Source organism: Heloderma suspectum, chromosome 15, assembly GCF_057233095.1.
Source record: "Heloderma suspectum isolate Gila_16-S chromosome 15, 16-S_ref, whole genome shotgun sequence".
NCBI classification, from domain to species: domain Eukaryota; kingdom Metazoa; phylum Chordata; class Lepidosauria; order Squamata; family Helodermatidae; genus Heloderma; species Heloderma suspectum.
This window is the reverse complement of record NC_139472.1, coordinates 22,211,179-22,224,580: the sequence shown is the minus strand read 5'-3', so window position 1 is coordinate 22,224,580 and position 13,402 is coordinate 22,211,179. Positions and strand designations below refer to the sequence as shown.

General features: G+C 53.2%; 1 protein-coding gene across 2 annotated transcripts in view; it reads right to left on the bottom strand.

Moving 5' to 3' along the window:
* LOC146335477 (espin-like) overlaps positions 1–13,402 on the bottom strand; it is a 141,030-nt gene that overhangs the window by 64,123 nt on the left and 63,505 nt on the right. Inside the window, exons 4-7 of one of the 2 annotated variants that reach the window (XM_084822062.1) lie at positions 12,095–12,277; positions 10,420–10,551; positions 6,865–7,072; positions 3,033–3,304 (exon numbers count right to left, since the gene is read on the bottom strand). In XM_084822062.1, the coding sequence (XP_084678188.1) occupies positions 3,033–3,304; positions 6,865–7,072; positions 10,420–10,551; positions 12,095–12,277 (795 nt within the window). Of the gene's footprint in view, positions 1–3,020; positions 3,305–6,864; positions 7,073–10,419; positions 10,552–12,094; positions 12,278–13,402 lie in introns of both variants that reach the window. The other variant, XM_084822063.1, reaches the window with a different exon arrangement.

The following is a 13,402-nucleotide window of genomic DNA, read 5'->3' as shown; positions in this document are numbered from 1 at the left end:
CTGAGATGCTATGGTGGGAAAGGCCCTCCCATGTTCACACAAACAGAACATGGATCAGGCCTCTTTCCTGATGACCTCAGTGATCGGGGCAGGACCACGCGGGAAGAGATGGTCCTTTACGTACCTGGTCCTAAGCCAGTTAGGGCTTTAAAGGTAATAATGAGCCCATTTTTTATTAATGACTTGGATGAGGAGGTGCAGGGAATGCTTATCAAATCTGCAGATGACACAAAACTGGGCGGGATAGCTAATACCCTGGAAGACAGAAACAAAATTCAAAGTGATCTTGATAGACTGGAGCGCTGGGCAGAAAACAACAGAATGACATTTAATAGGGATAAATGCGAAGATCTGCACCTAGGAAAAAGAAACCAAATGCACAGTTACAAGATGGGGGATACGTGGCTCAACAACACTGCAAGCGAGAAGGATCTTGGAATTGTGGTTGATCACAAGCTGAATATGAGCCAACAGTGTGATGTGGCTGCAAAAAAGGCAAGTGCTCTTTTGCGATGCGTTAATAGAAGTATAGCTTCCAAATCCCGGGAAGTATTAGTTCTCCTCTACTCGGCACTGGTTACGCCTCATCTGGTGTACTGTGTCCAGTTCTGGGCACCACACTTTAAGAAGGATGCAGACAAGCTGGACAGGGTTCAGAGGAGGGCAACAAAGATGATCAGGGGACTGGAAACAAAGCCCTATGAAGAGAGACTGAAAGAACTGGGCATGTTTAGCCTTGAGAAGAGAAGACTGAGGGGAGATAGGATAGCGCTCTTCAAGTCCTTGAAAGGTTGTCACAAAGAGGAAGGCCAGGACCTCTTCTCCATCATCCCAGAATGCAGGACATCAAATAATGGGCTCAAGTTACAGGAAGCCAGATTCTGGCTGAACATCAGGAAAAACTTCCTGACCGTTAGAGCAATATGACCTAGGGCGGTGGTGGGCTCTCCCACACCGGAGGCATTCGTGACGAGGCTGGACAGCCATCTGTCGGGGATGCTTTGACCTGGATTCCTGCACTGAGCAGCGGGTTGGACTCGATGGTCTTATAGGCCCCTTCCAACCCTACTGTTCTATGGTTCTATGATTCTATGAACTGGGCTGTGAAGTTGGAGCAAAAACAGTCACATGCTCCCCAAAACTCAAAAACACCAAAACTCTGCTGCGTTTTGCGCTCTTCAAAGGCAGTGTCACGAAGAGAGCCTTACAGCAATCCAACCTCGATGGAATTAAGCACAAGGGTCCCCAACTTTTTCGGGCCAGTGGGCACATTTGGAACTTTGTGGGAGTGCTGTGGGCGCTCTTACAAAATGGCTGCCAGAGCTCAGGGAGGGGTGCTTGCCCACTCACAAAATGGCTGCCGTGGGGGGCATGGCCGGTCAGAAAACATGGATTTCCCATAAAGCAAAGGGGGGGGGGATAAAAGAAATGAAGCCTGCCCAAGGAGCTAAGGCCAAGGCAGAGGTCGGTCTGTGTTCCAAAACCCAAGACCACTCTTGTGCGCCCCAATAAAGATGGGGCGGGAGGGAAGCCCTTCACTCGGCAGCCTCCCAGTTAACATTAAAAAATCAAAGATCTTAAGAAAGAAAATAAAGCCTCGAGGGACAGAGAGCCTGCCTGGTGCACAGAGAGGTGTCTGCAAGCACACTGGTTCCCACGGGTAGCACATTGGAGACGCCAGAACTGAGGCATGTGTGACCATCACCTTGACAGCCTTCTCCAGGAACAGGTGGAGCTGGTGCCCAAACCAGGCCAAGGCGCCCCTGGCGACAGCAGCCTCCTGGCCCTTTAGGAGTAACCCTGTGCCCAGGAGGGCTCCCGGTCGGCACCCCTGATTTTCTAAGGGGACCGCCAGTGGAGGCTGGTGGCTCCGAGGTCAGGGGGCGGTGAATCCTCTCTGGGGCTCAGTCAGAACCAGTCAGAACTCTAAAGGTGGCACCTTGGAGAGCTCCTTTGGAGTTCTGATTGGTTCGGACTGGAACCCGGAGCGGATTCGCCGCCCCACTGACATTGGAGCCACCAGCCTCCACCGGGGACTACACAACCGTCCAAAATGTCTGGACCCCAATGGTGGTCCTACTTCATGAGGGCCTCTGCTGGTTGCTGGGCCTGCTGTCTGACACGGTGGCAGGGATCAGCGCACAGATGGGGCCGGTTGCTACAGAAACCATGGTTTTTCCAGGTGAGCCGAAACCTGGATTTGGCACTCTGCAGAGGCGGGTGGGGGCAAGGGGTGCAGAAGTGGGGATTTGGAGGGGAGAACATCCTTCCCAGGGAAAGCAATGAACTTGCCTAGAAAACATTTCAGCCACACTCCGCATAACGGATGATTCCCCTCTCATCAGTATTTCAGTTCAGCTTCTTTGGGCTCTTTGGAAAAACTTTTGAGATATTTGTAGAACACGTAAAATTAACACAGAGCAACCTTCTGTTTTGTCAACTCAACAGAAGTCACACAAACTGGTTGAATCAAATCTCAGTTGATTTAAGCAGTCCAAGTAGACCAGGGGTGGGCAAGCTCTTACGGTCCAGGGGCCGGACAAAGCCAGCCAGCCAGAATACGTCAAGGGGGCAAGTCCCTGCCCCAAGCCCCTCCCCTCTCACGATGTCATTCGCTGGCCCCCCTTTCCCCCCTTCTCTCTGCACAGAGACAGAGGCACAGAGCACCATGTCTCTCTCTGCATGGAGAAAGAGACTCGGCCAGGACGGGCAGTCCCTGCAAGCCCTGGCTGAGTCTGGGGGAATCGCCATGTTATCTCCAATCTCATTGGAGATAACAAAGGGATTTCCCTCCCACTGGGAGATTGGAGATTTCATGGGGATTCCTCTCCCTGCCTCCTCCTCCATGGCTCCAGACCAGGGTACAGGGATTGGGGAGGCGGGCAGGCAGGGTGTATGGAGGGTGCAAAAACCGCTGCAGGCTGGATCGGGCCCGTGGGACTTCAGAGTGGATTTGGAAGCTCTCCCACTTGGGCAAAAACACAGTGGAGAGAGAGACGCAAAGAGACGCCCGCAGACACTCTGGGTCTCACCTCTCTCTTCAGCATTTCGCTCTCCACATGCCGGAGTTTGTTCTTTGCCTGCACATAGATCTCGGCCGTGTGCTGAAGCTCTGGGGGGCTTGGCGCTGGGTAGCCAGGAGGAGGAGGGGGCACCTTGGAGTCGGGGGGTGGGGGGGGCGCCGGGAAATTGGGAGGCGGCGGTGGGGAGGCTTCGCCCCCTTTCTTGCCATGCCCTGGCCCAAGGTCTGGGTTCAGCATGTCCATATAGGTTTGCATGTCCGTGATAGTCATGTCGGGAACTCCTGGAGGGACAGGGAGAGAGAGAGAATAAGCAAGGGAGGGAGGGAAAGAGAGCAGGTCAATTCACAAATGCATGACTTAAGTTCTTTAGATGGAGTCCAGACCTAGTCATACTTACAGTAGACCCATTGAAGTCAATGGGACCTAGCCGGAACTAAGTGCAGTCCCATTAGTTTCAGTGGGTCTACTCTACAGATCCAACCCAGTATTTTATCCCTGGCATTCCTCTCTTAGTCCTACTGGAAGACAAACGGGCTCTCCTACCACCTGAGGTATGTATGTTAACCCCCCGCTAGAGTTTGGGGAGATGGTACAGAAGGCAGGAAGACTCTTCTGAAGGGGAAATCAAGGCCTCTCTCAGAAGACCCAACATACCATATTACCAACAGGATGTCTGCTTTCCACAATACCAGCATTAGTGTCAAAGGCTGAAGAGAGACTAGAAAGGAATTCCAGACAAATACTCTTTTAAACCAAGGAAGCCAAATGTCAAAGTAGACAAAGAACGTTTATTTGGGGGTGGGCCGGGGGTGGAGGGGGGACGGCAGCAGATCAGACATCGGGACTCACAACAATGATCACAGTGGGTCCTTCACCTGGTTTATATTTCCAAGTATAATCCCCTTTCACAATAGACCAAATGGCCTAAACTGGCCAGCTCTTATCATTCACTCAGAAGACGGGACCAGCCTCTAAACAAATTTCTGATTGGCTCCTAGATCACCTGCATCAGAGATGGAGCTACTCTGGCCCTTGGTCCAAATCACAACCAGTCTCTGTTAAGGGGCCAGCATTTAGTGGACATAAATACATGAGCCCCCCCACCTGCATTCCTTTGGCTTCTTGGAACCATCCAAGCTGCTCACCAAAGATGCTCTGCAAAGGTTCTCTCAGAACCTCTTTCCTGCAAGTAACTCAGCGCATCGTCTGAAACTTAAGGTTTTACTCAAGCAGGTAAAATATGAGTAGCCAAATTAGACTGATTCTTTGATTTCATTTGAAAGTCTATATGTATGGTTTGTTGCCATATAGATATAGATATATCTAGATACAGATATATATGCCTTCATTGGTTTAAAAAGATATTTGTCTGGAATTTCTTGCTAAAATCTTCCCCATGTGCTAAGTCTCCATGGTTATTAAGCTCCAAGGACTGTTCACAAGGTTCTGTAAGATTTGGTAAAAGTATCTTGGGGAAGTAAAATTAACAGTCCTTTCCTTTTATTTTTTCCTAGAGCTGGGCTGGAGAAAGAGGCCCTTCTCTGCAGGGTTTTAAAAAACCCAAGCAGCTGGACAACCTAGAGCAGAGGGGCAGAACCTCAGCCCGGGGTCCAATCCAGCCCTCCAAAGTCTGGCCCTGGCCCTGCCCCACCTGCTTTTCCACAACCACCAATCGTTTGTTGCTTGCCTGGCTTCTGTGCAGTTTTCCCCCCATTCTCAAAGGCACCTCTTCCCCTAAGGTGGAGTTACTGGCCGGAAGAGCTTTACGCTAAAATGTGCTGGCATTTTGGGGGTAATTTTGGCCCTGCCTTCAGTTCCGCCCACCCCGGCTTGCAGTCCCCGAGCGCTTCTTTGAAAGGGAATTGGGCCCTCAGGCGGAAAGAGGTTCTGCACCTCTGGCCTCGAGCGGATCAGGAGGCACAGCCGATTACAGGCTGCCTATCCTCATTCCTTTCTGGAGACCCCTTACAAAAAGTGGGCTGGCCAGGAGGAAAAGGCTCCCACCTCCCCAGGTCTGTCATTTATGCAGAGGCAGAAACAAGGAGAACGCTGGTGCAGTTGTCAGACTCCTTCCTCCTCACATGCTTCAGGAAGCATTTTTACTGCTTTTTAAAAACAATATTTTAAAGTGGGAAATAAGTACTCTTCTCTCATCTCATGAAAAAAAATCATAACACTTTAAAACAAGCATGGGCAACATGTGGCTACCACACGTTGCTACCACACTGCTGAAATTCGGTGGCACAGCAGTGGAAAAAAACAGCCTTTTTAAGCCTACAGAGGCTTAAAAGGGACACATTTGGCTTGAAAATGCTGAAATCACTTTTGCCACTGAATTTGGGAGGCACAGTAGCAGCGGGGATCTGGCCCATGGGTGCATCCAGGGGGTGGAAAGTGGCCCCTGGACCTACCAAAGTTGCCCATCCCTGTTTTAAAAACTTTTGCAAAACCATGGTAGCGATTTGCACAGCAGGTGGGTTGCTGACAGCACTGGCACTAGCCAATCACCACCTCTCCTCCAGCTGACTTCTCCCCAGTTCAAACTGATCTGTGCTGAAAACTCACAGGTTTTTCAAGGGCAGAAAGGGACTCCTTTGAATTGAACACAGTGAGCACATTTTCAAATTGTGTTCCAGACAGAGACAGACAGACACACAGCTCTTAAAATGTTACCTCCGTCTCTACCCACAGTCAGAACAGTTTCAAGCACTTCTGTGTGATTTCTTAGATACTTAGAACATGTTTATCCTAGGAGAAGCAAACTTTCCAAACTTGAGAGAGGGCTGTTGCTCTCAAACGGAGACAGCTCACCCTAACAAAACTACAATTCCAAAAGCTTCCCTGTTCAAAAGCCAGACAGAATGTCCCTTACGTTCATGGCAGATGGAGACATCGATCACACTTATAGGGGAGAAAGTAAGAGAGATCCACTCAAGGACACCACTGGGCCACCCAACCTGCCTCTGCCCCTCCCAGTATCCTTTGGCAGTTTCCCAGATTTTGCACGTCTCCCCTCCTGGCCTAAAAGGTTGAAATGCCTCTGCTAAGGCTTACCTACCCGTGGTGTAAGAGCTGTAAGCTAAACACTGGCATTTTTGGCCCGCCCCTGTTCCCTTTGGCCCACCACTGGAGCGCAGCCACCAAGCGCTTCTCTGACCCTGAATTCAGACCTCAGGATGAAAGAGGCTCATCGCCCCTGCGGCATGGGTTTAGCTGCTCGTCCAGGCCAAAATGCGTCCAGACCTTGTGATCTGGCCTTTATACCTACAAATTAAACTCCACAAAGGGGTGTGTGTGTCCACGCAGCTTACTTATGGGAGCTCCTGCTCTCATACGAAACCACCCCCACGCCCGTCCTGCCATGCTTTTAAGATCTGATCGCCACACTTTCAGGCATAAGGTAAATCACCATAAGGAACAACACCAGCAGCTTTTATGAACAAAAAAGAATAACAGGAGAGTCCTGCTGGATCAGATCCAGCCAGTATTCGGTGGGGTGCTGCCCCTGCACGCGGTTTGCATATTGCCATCGTGGCCCATCGTGAAGCGCCGTGGCTTTGGATAAAAAGCGAGGGCCATTCCATCTCTTCAGTGTGTTTGGTTTAATGTTTTTCTAACACACCCACATATAATGGTGGTTCTGCTCTTTTGCTGTTATCGGTGGAAGGGGCTGCATCACTGCTAAGGACAATTCGCGGCCACAAGATGGCACCCTTCCTTTGGCCCTGAACGGTGCCACCAAGGCTACTTCCCTCTCTCCTTGCTCCGGAGAGCACGTCTGCAAGTGGGGACGGTCCGATTACCACCCCCCGCCTGCCCTCCCGCCCCCAGGGCTGCTTACGGGAGCCTTGGCTGTTCCGTTTCTCCCCGGTGCTGGATTGGCTGGAGTTGCAGGAGTCGTAGTTGGAGAGGGTGCTGCTCGGCGATCCGATGTCGAAGCGGGCCTGCGGAGCAGACACGGTCGTGTTGGGAGACGACATGCCGGAGTCGGGCTGCTTGAACTCCAGGTCTGTGGAGGGGTCCCGGGAGAGGACCCGGTGCTCCACGCTCTACAAGACAGGCAAGCACACAGGTAGACGGTGGCAACCAGAGGAAGGGCGACTTGCCCGTGCCCACTCCTGCTCCCTTTGCCCCTCTGCGAACCAGAGCCCTTCTGCATGCCAGGCGGGCGCTGTGCCGCTGAGCCCTCGAACCCAAAGCACTGGAAGTTGCCTTTGACCAAGTCGGGCTAGAACTGTCTGCAGCAGCCTTCCTACGCTGGCTGGGGGGAGCCTAACACATCTGGAGAGCGCCAACGGAGGGGAGGCTGAACCACATCAGGGTGGCCTACAGCTCCCGTGATCCCTTGCCGCTGGCAGTCCTGGCAAGGGCTGATGGGAGTTGTAGGCCCAAACATCTGGAGGGCCACAGTTTGCCCACCCCTACTCTACATGGACCAGCAATGGCTTTTCAGAGCCTCCAGCAAAGGTTTTCTCACAGCATCTGCTGCTGCCAAAGGTCCCTCAACAGACTGACCCTGGGACCATCTGCGGGCAGCGCTGGGTCTCCTTCCCAGATCCGTGCTCCCTTGCAGGTTCTGCCTGGACAAGCCATGTGCAAGGCTTTCAAGGGAAGTTTACGAAATATGTTTCTATACAATGTGTGCCATTTCTCAGGGGCTGCCATTCCTCCAATGCAGACATGAGCGTGTGAGGAATCCCATGCTTGTGTTTACCCAGGTTCAGTCCCAGGCAGCATCTCCAGGTAGGGCTGGAAAAACTCCTGCATGAAACCTGGGAGGGCTGTGCTGCCAGGCAGTGTCAGCACTACTGAGCTAGGTGGGCTAAGGCATGTCTGACTCCATATAAGGCAGCTTCCAATGTTCCTAAGGAAACAGACCCCCAAGAGCAAATGGCCAGGACAACTGACGGCCACTCTGAAAACCCACTGGGACTTGGATTGTGTTCTCAAGGCCATAGCAAACCTTGCACTGGCAATCTGAGGGAGCCTGGGTGGGAGTTTGCCTGTGTGCCATCAGCGAGCTCTGGCTAGCAAAAAGAACTGCAGGGAGCCCATGGAGGGAAGTCTCTCTGCATCAGTCAGCCATGGCAGGTCAGGGGATACTTGCTGACCTGATAAGAACATCCAGGTCAGGTGCGCATGCTGGTCGAACTGAATAGAAAACCCGCTCTTGCTAGCTATGAGCTGCCTTCGCTTTCCTCCCTCCAATGCCTTTGCTTTGCTCACTTGCCCAGGAGCTGGATGTGACAAATATAAGGGCAATAGGCAGGGACCCTGTGTGTATCTTCCTCAAAGCTGTGTGGACCTTGATAACTGGCCAAGGGTGCCATTAAGGACGGCAGCTGCCACCCAGTAATTTACCCCCCCCATCTTTTCGTTCCTCAGGAGCCCCCACTCTGTGGCCACAGTTATCATAGAATCATAGAATAGTAGGGTTGGAAGGGGCCTACAAGGCCATCGAGTCCAACCCCCTGCTCAGTGCAGGAATCCAATATATAATGGTAGTAACGATGCAGTTACTACCATTATAAACAATTCAATGGGTCTAGGTACTCGCTCCGCCTGCCTAAGGCCCTTTCAATCAAAATTTCTGCGGTGACGGTGCAATGCAGGGGAGGAGAAGGGAGGTTAAGTCAGAGTAACAGGAGAAGAAGATTAGCAAATGCAGCTGCACAGATTTTGGCTTCACTTCAGCTGGGAACTAAAGGGTTAAGCCATCCACTTCATGGAAAAGGTGCCTTTTGAAGGGGGGGGCGGACACCACGTGGGCATTCTGGGTGGCTGTTCCAGAGGAAAGATGTCCGTCAGCCTTTCCAAGCCCCTTTCCCCATCCCATCCATCCACCTGGCTACACGTTTCCCCTCCTACCCCCTTCACGTCTGGCTGGCCCAAGGAAGCTCTGAAGCCCCAGTGCGAACGCTCACCCTGGAGACTTCTACGCACATCCCACACCAGGCTGCCACACATGCAGACACACACACCAGGACCGCCCGAGCTTACATTGCCCATGATCTCAGAAAGGCGGGGGGTCCCTTGCCCCTCCTGGCGTGGCCCAGGCTGGAGGATCGGCCTTCTTGGCAGAGAGGAGAGCACAACACATCAGCGCTGGGCTGGTCCCCGGGGGCCGGTGACAGCGGCAGCCCTGCCTTCTGCGAGGCCTGCCTGGAGTCATTAGCCCCGCTGCCCAGGGTAACAGGCCAGCTGCCGCGCTCCCATTGGCCTCCTCAGGCTGTTGGAGTAATATTATTTTCCCCCTCTCAACTGGGAGGAGAGTTGAAATCTATTAGGTCGGAGCCGAAAGGAACGGCAAGGAGAGCAAGCAGGAGTAGAGTGGAGGGGCCTGAAGGTCTCTCGAGGGAGGGAGGGGGAGCGCCCTGCAACTAAATGCAACGCGACACAGGTGTGCACACAGATGGGCCGGCCCGACAACTGGGGTGATGCACTGGTGTCCAATGTCCATGAGGCAGTGAACCTGTGCAGCCCCTTGGAGAACTCCTTTAGTGTTCTGGCTTGTTCCGACTGAATGATGGAACAGATTCACTGCCCCACGGGCATCGGAGCCACCAGCCTCCACTGGCGTAAACCCAGAGGGGTGACCTCAGCCAGCAGAATCTGAACCAGGTGGGCGCGAGCTTGACCTGGGGCTGATTCTGCGGAAGAAAATCCTGGTGGCTGGTTCACACACGCGTGTGCCTTGTTTCCTTGTTTCACCATGCGCGAGCCCGTCCTGAGGAAAGAACGCAGGGCTCCCACATCGTTTCAGACACAGCGTTTGTCCCTTTCCAGAGAGTAACTGTGTTAGTCTGTTGCAGCACAAGCAAAAGGCTTAGGGCACCTTAAAGCAGCCTTCCCCAACCCGGCGCCCTCCAGATGGGTTTGGACTACAACTCCCATGATCCCCCAGCCAGCAGAGCTTAGGCACAGACACATACAGAGACACACCAAAACAGGGCTTGCCAACCTTTTTTGGGTCAGTGGGCACATTTTGAATTTTGAGAGAGTTGTGGGCACTCTCACAAAATGGCTACCATGGGGCACCTTGCCTTTCATGAAATGGTGACCATGGTAGGCATGGCTGGTCACAGAACACTCATTTCCCAGAAGGCAAACTGGTGAGGCTAAAAGAAAAATAACGTTTACCAAAAACCCAAGGATAAGAGAGAGCTCCAAAACACAGAAGCACTTGTTTGAAGCTAAATAAAGATGGCGCAGGAGGGCAGCTCTCCATTTTGCACCATGCCACCCTTCCAGTTAAAAAAAAATCTTAACAGAAGAAAAATCAGGAGATTGGAGACCCCGGCCCCCAAATGCTCCCCCCTTCCCCCCCCTTCATATTCTGTCTTGGCCCCCTCCCCTGCCAAAGCAAGCCCCTCTCCCCCGTCAGCGTGATCCGCACCATGTTCTCTACCGTGCGCAGGTACTTGGCGCAGTGCGAATGCCCGTTGTAGTCCGCGAGGTCGGCAGCTGTGTAGCCGTCCTGGTCCCGGATGCCCAGGTTCACCCCATTCACCACAAGGATTTGACAACACTGAGAGCAGGAGGAAAAGGAGAGGAAGTGTGCTTGAGCAAAGGGGCGGCGTGATGGAGGGCCACCAAAAAGCTCGCAAGGAGTAGCCCTGGGGAGATGCCAGGGACCAAACCTGGGACATTCTGCGTGCAGAGCAGGGCTCTGTCGCTGAGCCACAGTCCCACCAGCCAAGCGCCTACATATCTCTGGAGTGCCGCCCCAGCCGCACCGAATCATGCTTCCATCATGTTTCCTTTATTATTAATACTTTGCCCAAGTCAGGCCTGCAACGACGATATGCCTGTTCAAGGTTCCAGCCAGCCAGCCTGGTTTTCCAACTGACACTCAAAACCCTGTAGCTACTGAGCACGGTCACTCCTCACTGGGCTATTTTGGGGGGCGGGGTGGGGATTTCCCCCTTAGGTCTTTTTTATAAACGTTGTTTGTACTTCTGCAAACCTCAGGATGCTCCCTCTAACACTAGCCCCATTTTGGCTCCATTTGTGTTGGCACTCATTACCTGAGTTTGCTATTAGCAGGAGTGATTTATGTCACGCTTTTCTTAAGCACAGAAAGTATCTAACAACCCTTAAAACAACCCTCCAAGGTAGCCTTATCCTCACTTTACAGACTTGGGGAAGTATCCACCTGTGTTGTTCCGTCAGCGCAAATGACGCTGTGCCAGCAGAAAACAGGCTCCGAACTATGTGCAAGAGGAGAATCCAAGGAAGGTTATGTTTGCGGAAGCAGTTGGGCATTCTGCTTGTGCTACCAGTTGTGCAACCAGTTGCACATAACTCTTGTGCAACCTGATTTGCAAACGGTTGTGCATTCTGCTCATGCGAGCAGTTGTGCAACAGCTTCCACAACCAGTTGTGCAAGCATAATGGGCAACCACTTGTGCAAGGACAGATTCAGCGGTGTTCCACTAGCGATATTTGAGTTTGCAGAATGACACTGCTGCATACTGCCCTTGGCGCATGCAGGCCATGGCAGAGAGAGCAGACTCGCTAAGTCTGCCTAGGCAAGTCACGGCTGAACTAAATCTGAACCAGGGATGTCTTGCCCCATAGTCCACAATTCACCACCATGCCATGCTAGCAGTTATTACCACCTTCTACAGCAGGGAAGCTCTGCAGACCCCCATCTCCTGGGGTCAAATCCAGCCCTACGGGGACCCCCAGAAGGCCACACCCTGGCTCCAATTGTTTGGTGGTTGCCCACTTTTTGTGCATTTTTCTGCATCCTGAAAGAGTGAAATGCCCCTCCCGCTGGCCACAAGAGTTTTAAGCTATGATGTGTCCTGGCCCCACCCACTCCTGGAATGCGCCCCCCGAGAGCTTATCTGAAAGGGGCTCTGGCCCTCAGACTAAACGTGGTTCTGCACTCCTGTTTCAGAGGACACCACCACCCAACCGCCTAGATGATGACATTGCAAAACTGCCATAGGATGAGGTGGATCCCAGGCTGAAGACTGGGGCATCCGCTCACAAGCTCCCCCTCCTTGACCCGCCCCAGTTCAGCCCTGCCAGAAGCCCACAGCGTTGGCTGCTTGCAGACTCGCCTCCAGCTCGCCGTTCTCCGCAGCGTCGTGCAAGGGGGTCCCGCCCCAGGTGTCAGTGGTGATCTCCCCTCCGTGCAAGAGCAGCCAGCTCAGTACTTTGGCGTGGCCGCGGCTGGCGGCGAAGTGCATGGCGGTGGCCCCGTCGTTGTCCTGCTCCGAGAGGCTGATGTCAGTGAAACTCATCTGAGAACGAGAGAGAGAGAGAGAGAGAAACAGAGCCCAGAGAAAGGTGAGGCCTGGGCTGCGGACGCTAGGCAGGGCTGAACCAGAAATCTGTCTGGATGGAAGCCGCTCTGAGCTCTTAGGGCAGCTGTCCCCACCCTGGTGCCCTCCAGAAGTGTTGGACTACAACTCCCAGAATCCCCCAGCCAGAGCTGTCATCCAGCACATATGAAGGGGGCCAAACGGGCGTAGGCTATCTCAAGCGGAAGGCAGAGCATAAACACAGCAAGCTTCACCAGCAGGGATCCCAGGGAGGCAGGACCCCTTCCAGAGAAGCTCTTGAGGCCCGCATTGCAGTGGTGGGGGTGCCGAAGGCAAAAGGGGCGGGGCAAAATACTACCAGCCTATTGTAGCTGAACGCTCTTCCCGCCAGTCACTAGGCCTCAGGAGAGGCATTTCCACCTTTTAGAATGGGGGGAAACTGCAGAGAAGTCGGAAGCCGCAGAACCATCAGTGGCTGGAGGAAAGGGGTGGAGCCAGGGGGAGGGGCGTGGCCACCCAGGGAATCCCAGAGGACAGATTGGGGCCCTATGAGGGCTAGATTCAGCCCCCAGTCTTGAGGTTCCACACCCCAATCTTTCAGACAAGAGTGGGGCACAAGCATGCCAAAATTCACAAGCCGGGACACCCCCTGGTCCATGATGCAGATGCCACCATTCTGCGAAACAGCAGAACAGACAGGCAAAACATGGCTCTTCACCTTTCGCTAGCCAAGTTTCTAGCCCTTATGTGGCAAATATATTCTTGAACATGCATGAAGGGCCATCTTGAACATGTGTGAAGTCTCCAAAGCCAGAGCGGGGGTCGAATGAGATGGCCAGGTGTGTGTGTGTTGTGGGGGCTGGAGCATTTCCGTCTCATGCTGAGCACCTCGGCGCCCCACCCCCAGGCTAATAAAACCAGAATTATGCAAAACTGCAAACACACCAGAATACATGCCCACAGCGCCACCGCCTCCCGCAGAGTCATGGCCACACAGCAGCCGACGAGAGAGAGGCCGCCTTTTTGTCAACGGTAGCAAGCTGAATCCTGTGTGGAAGCACCTTGATGCCCAGAGCAGCGCAGTGTCCTGCAGCAGCCGCTTCT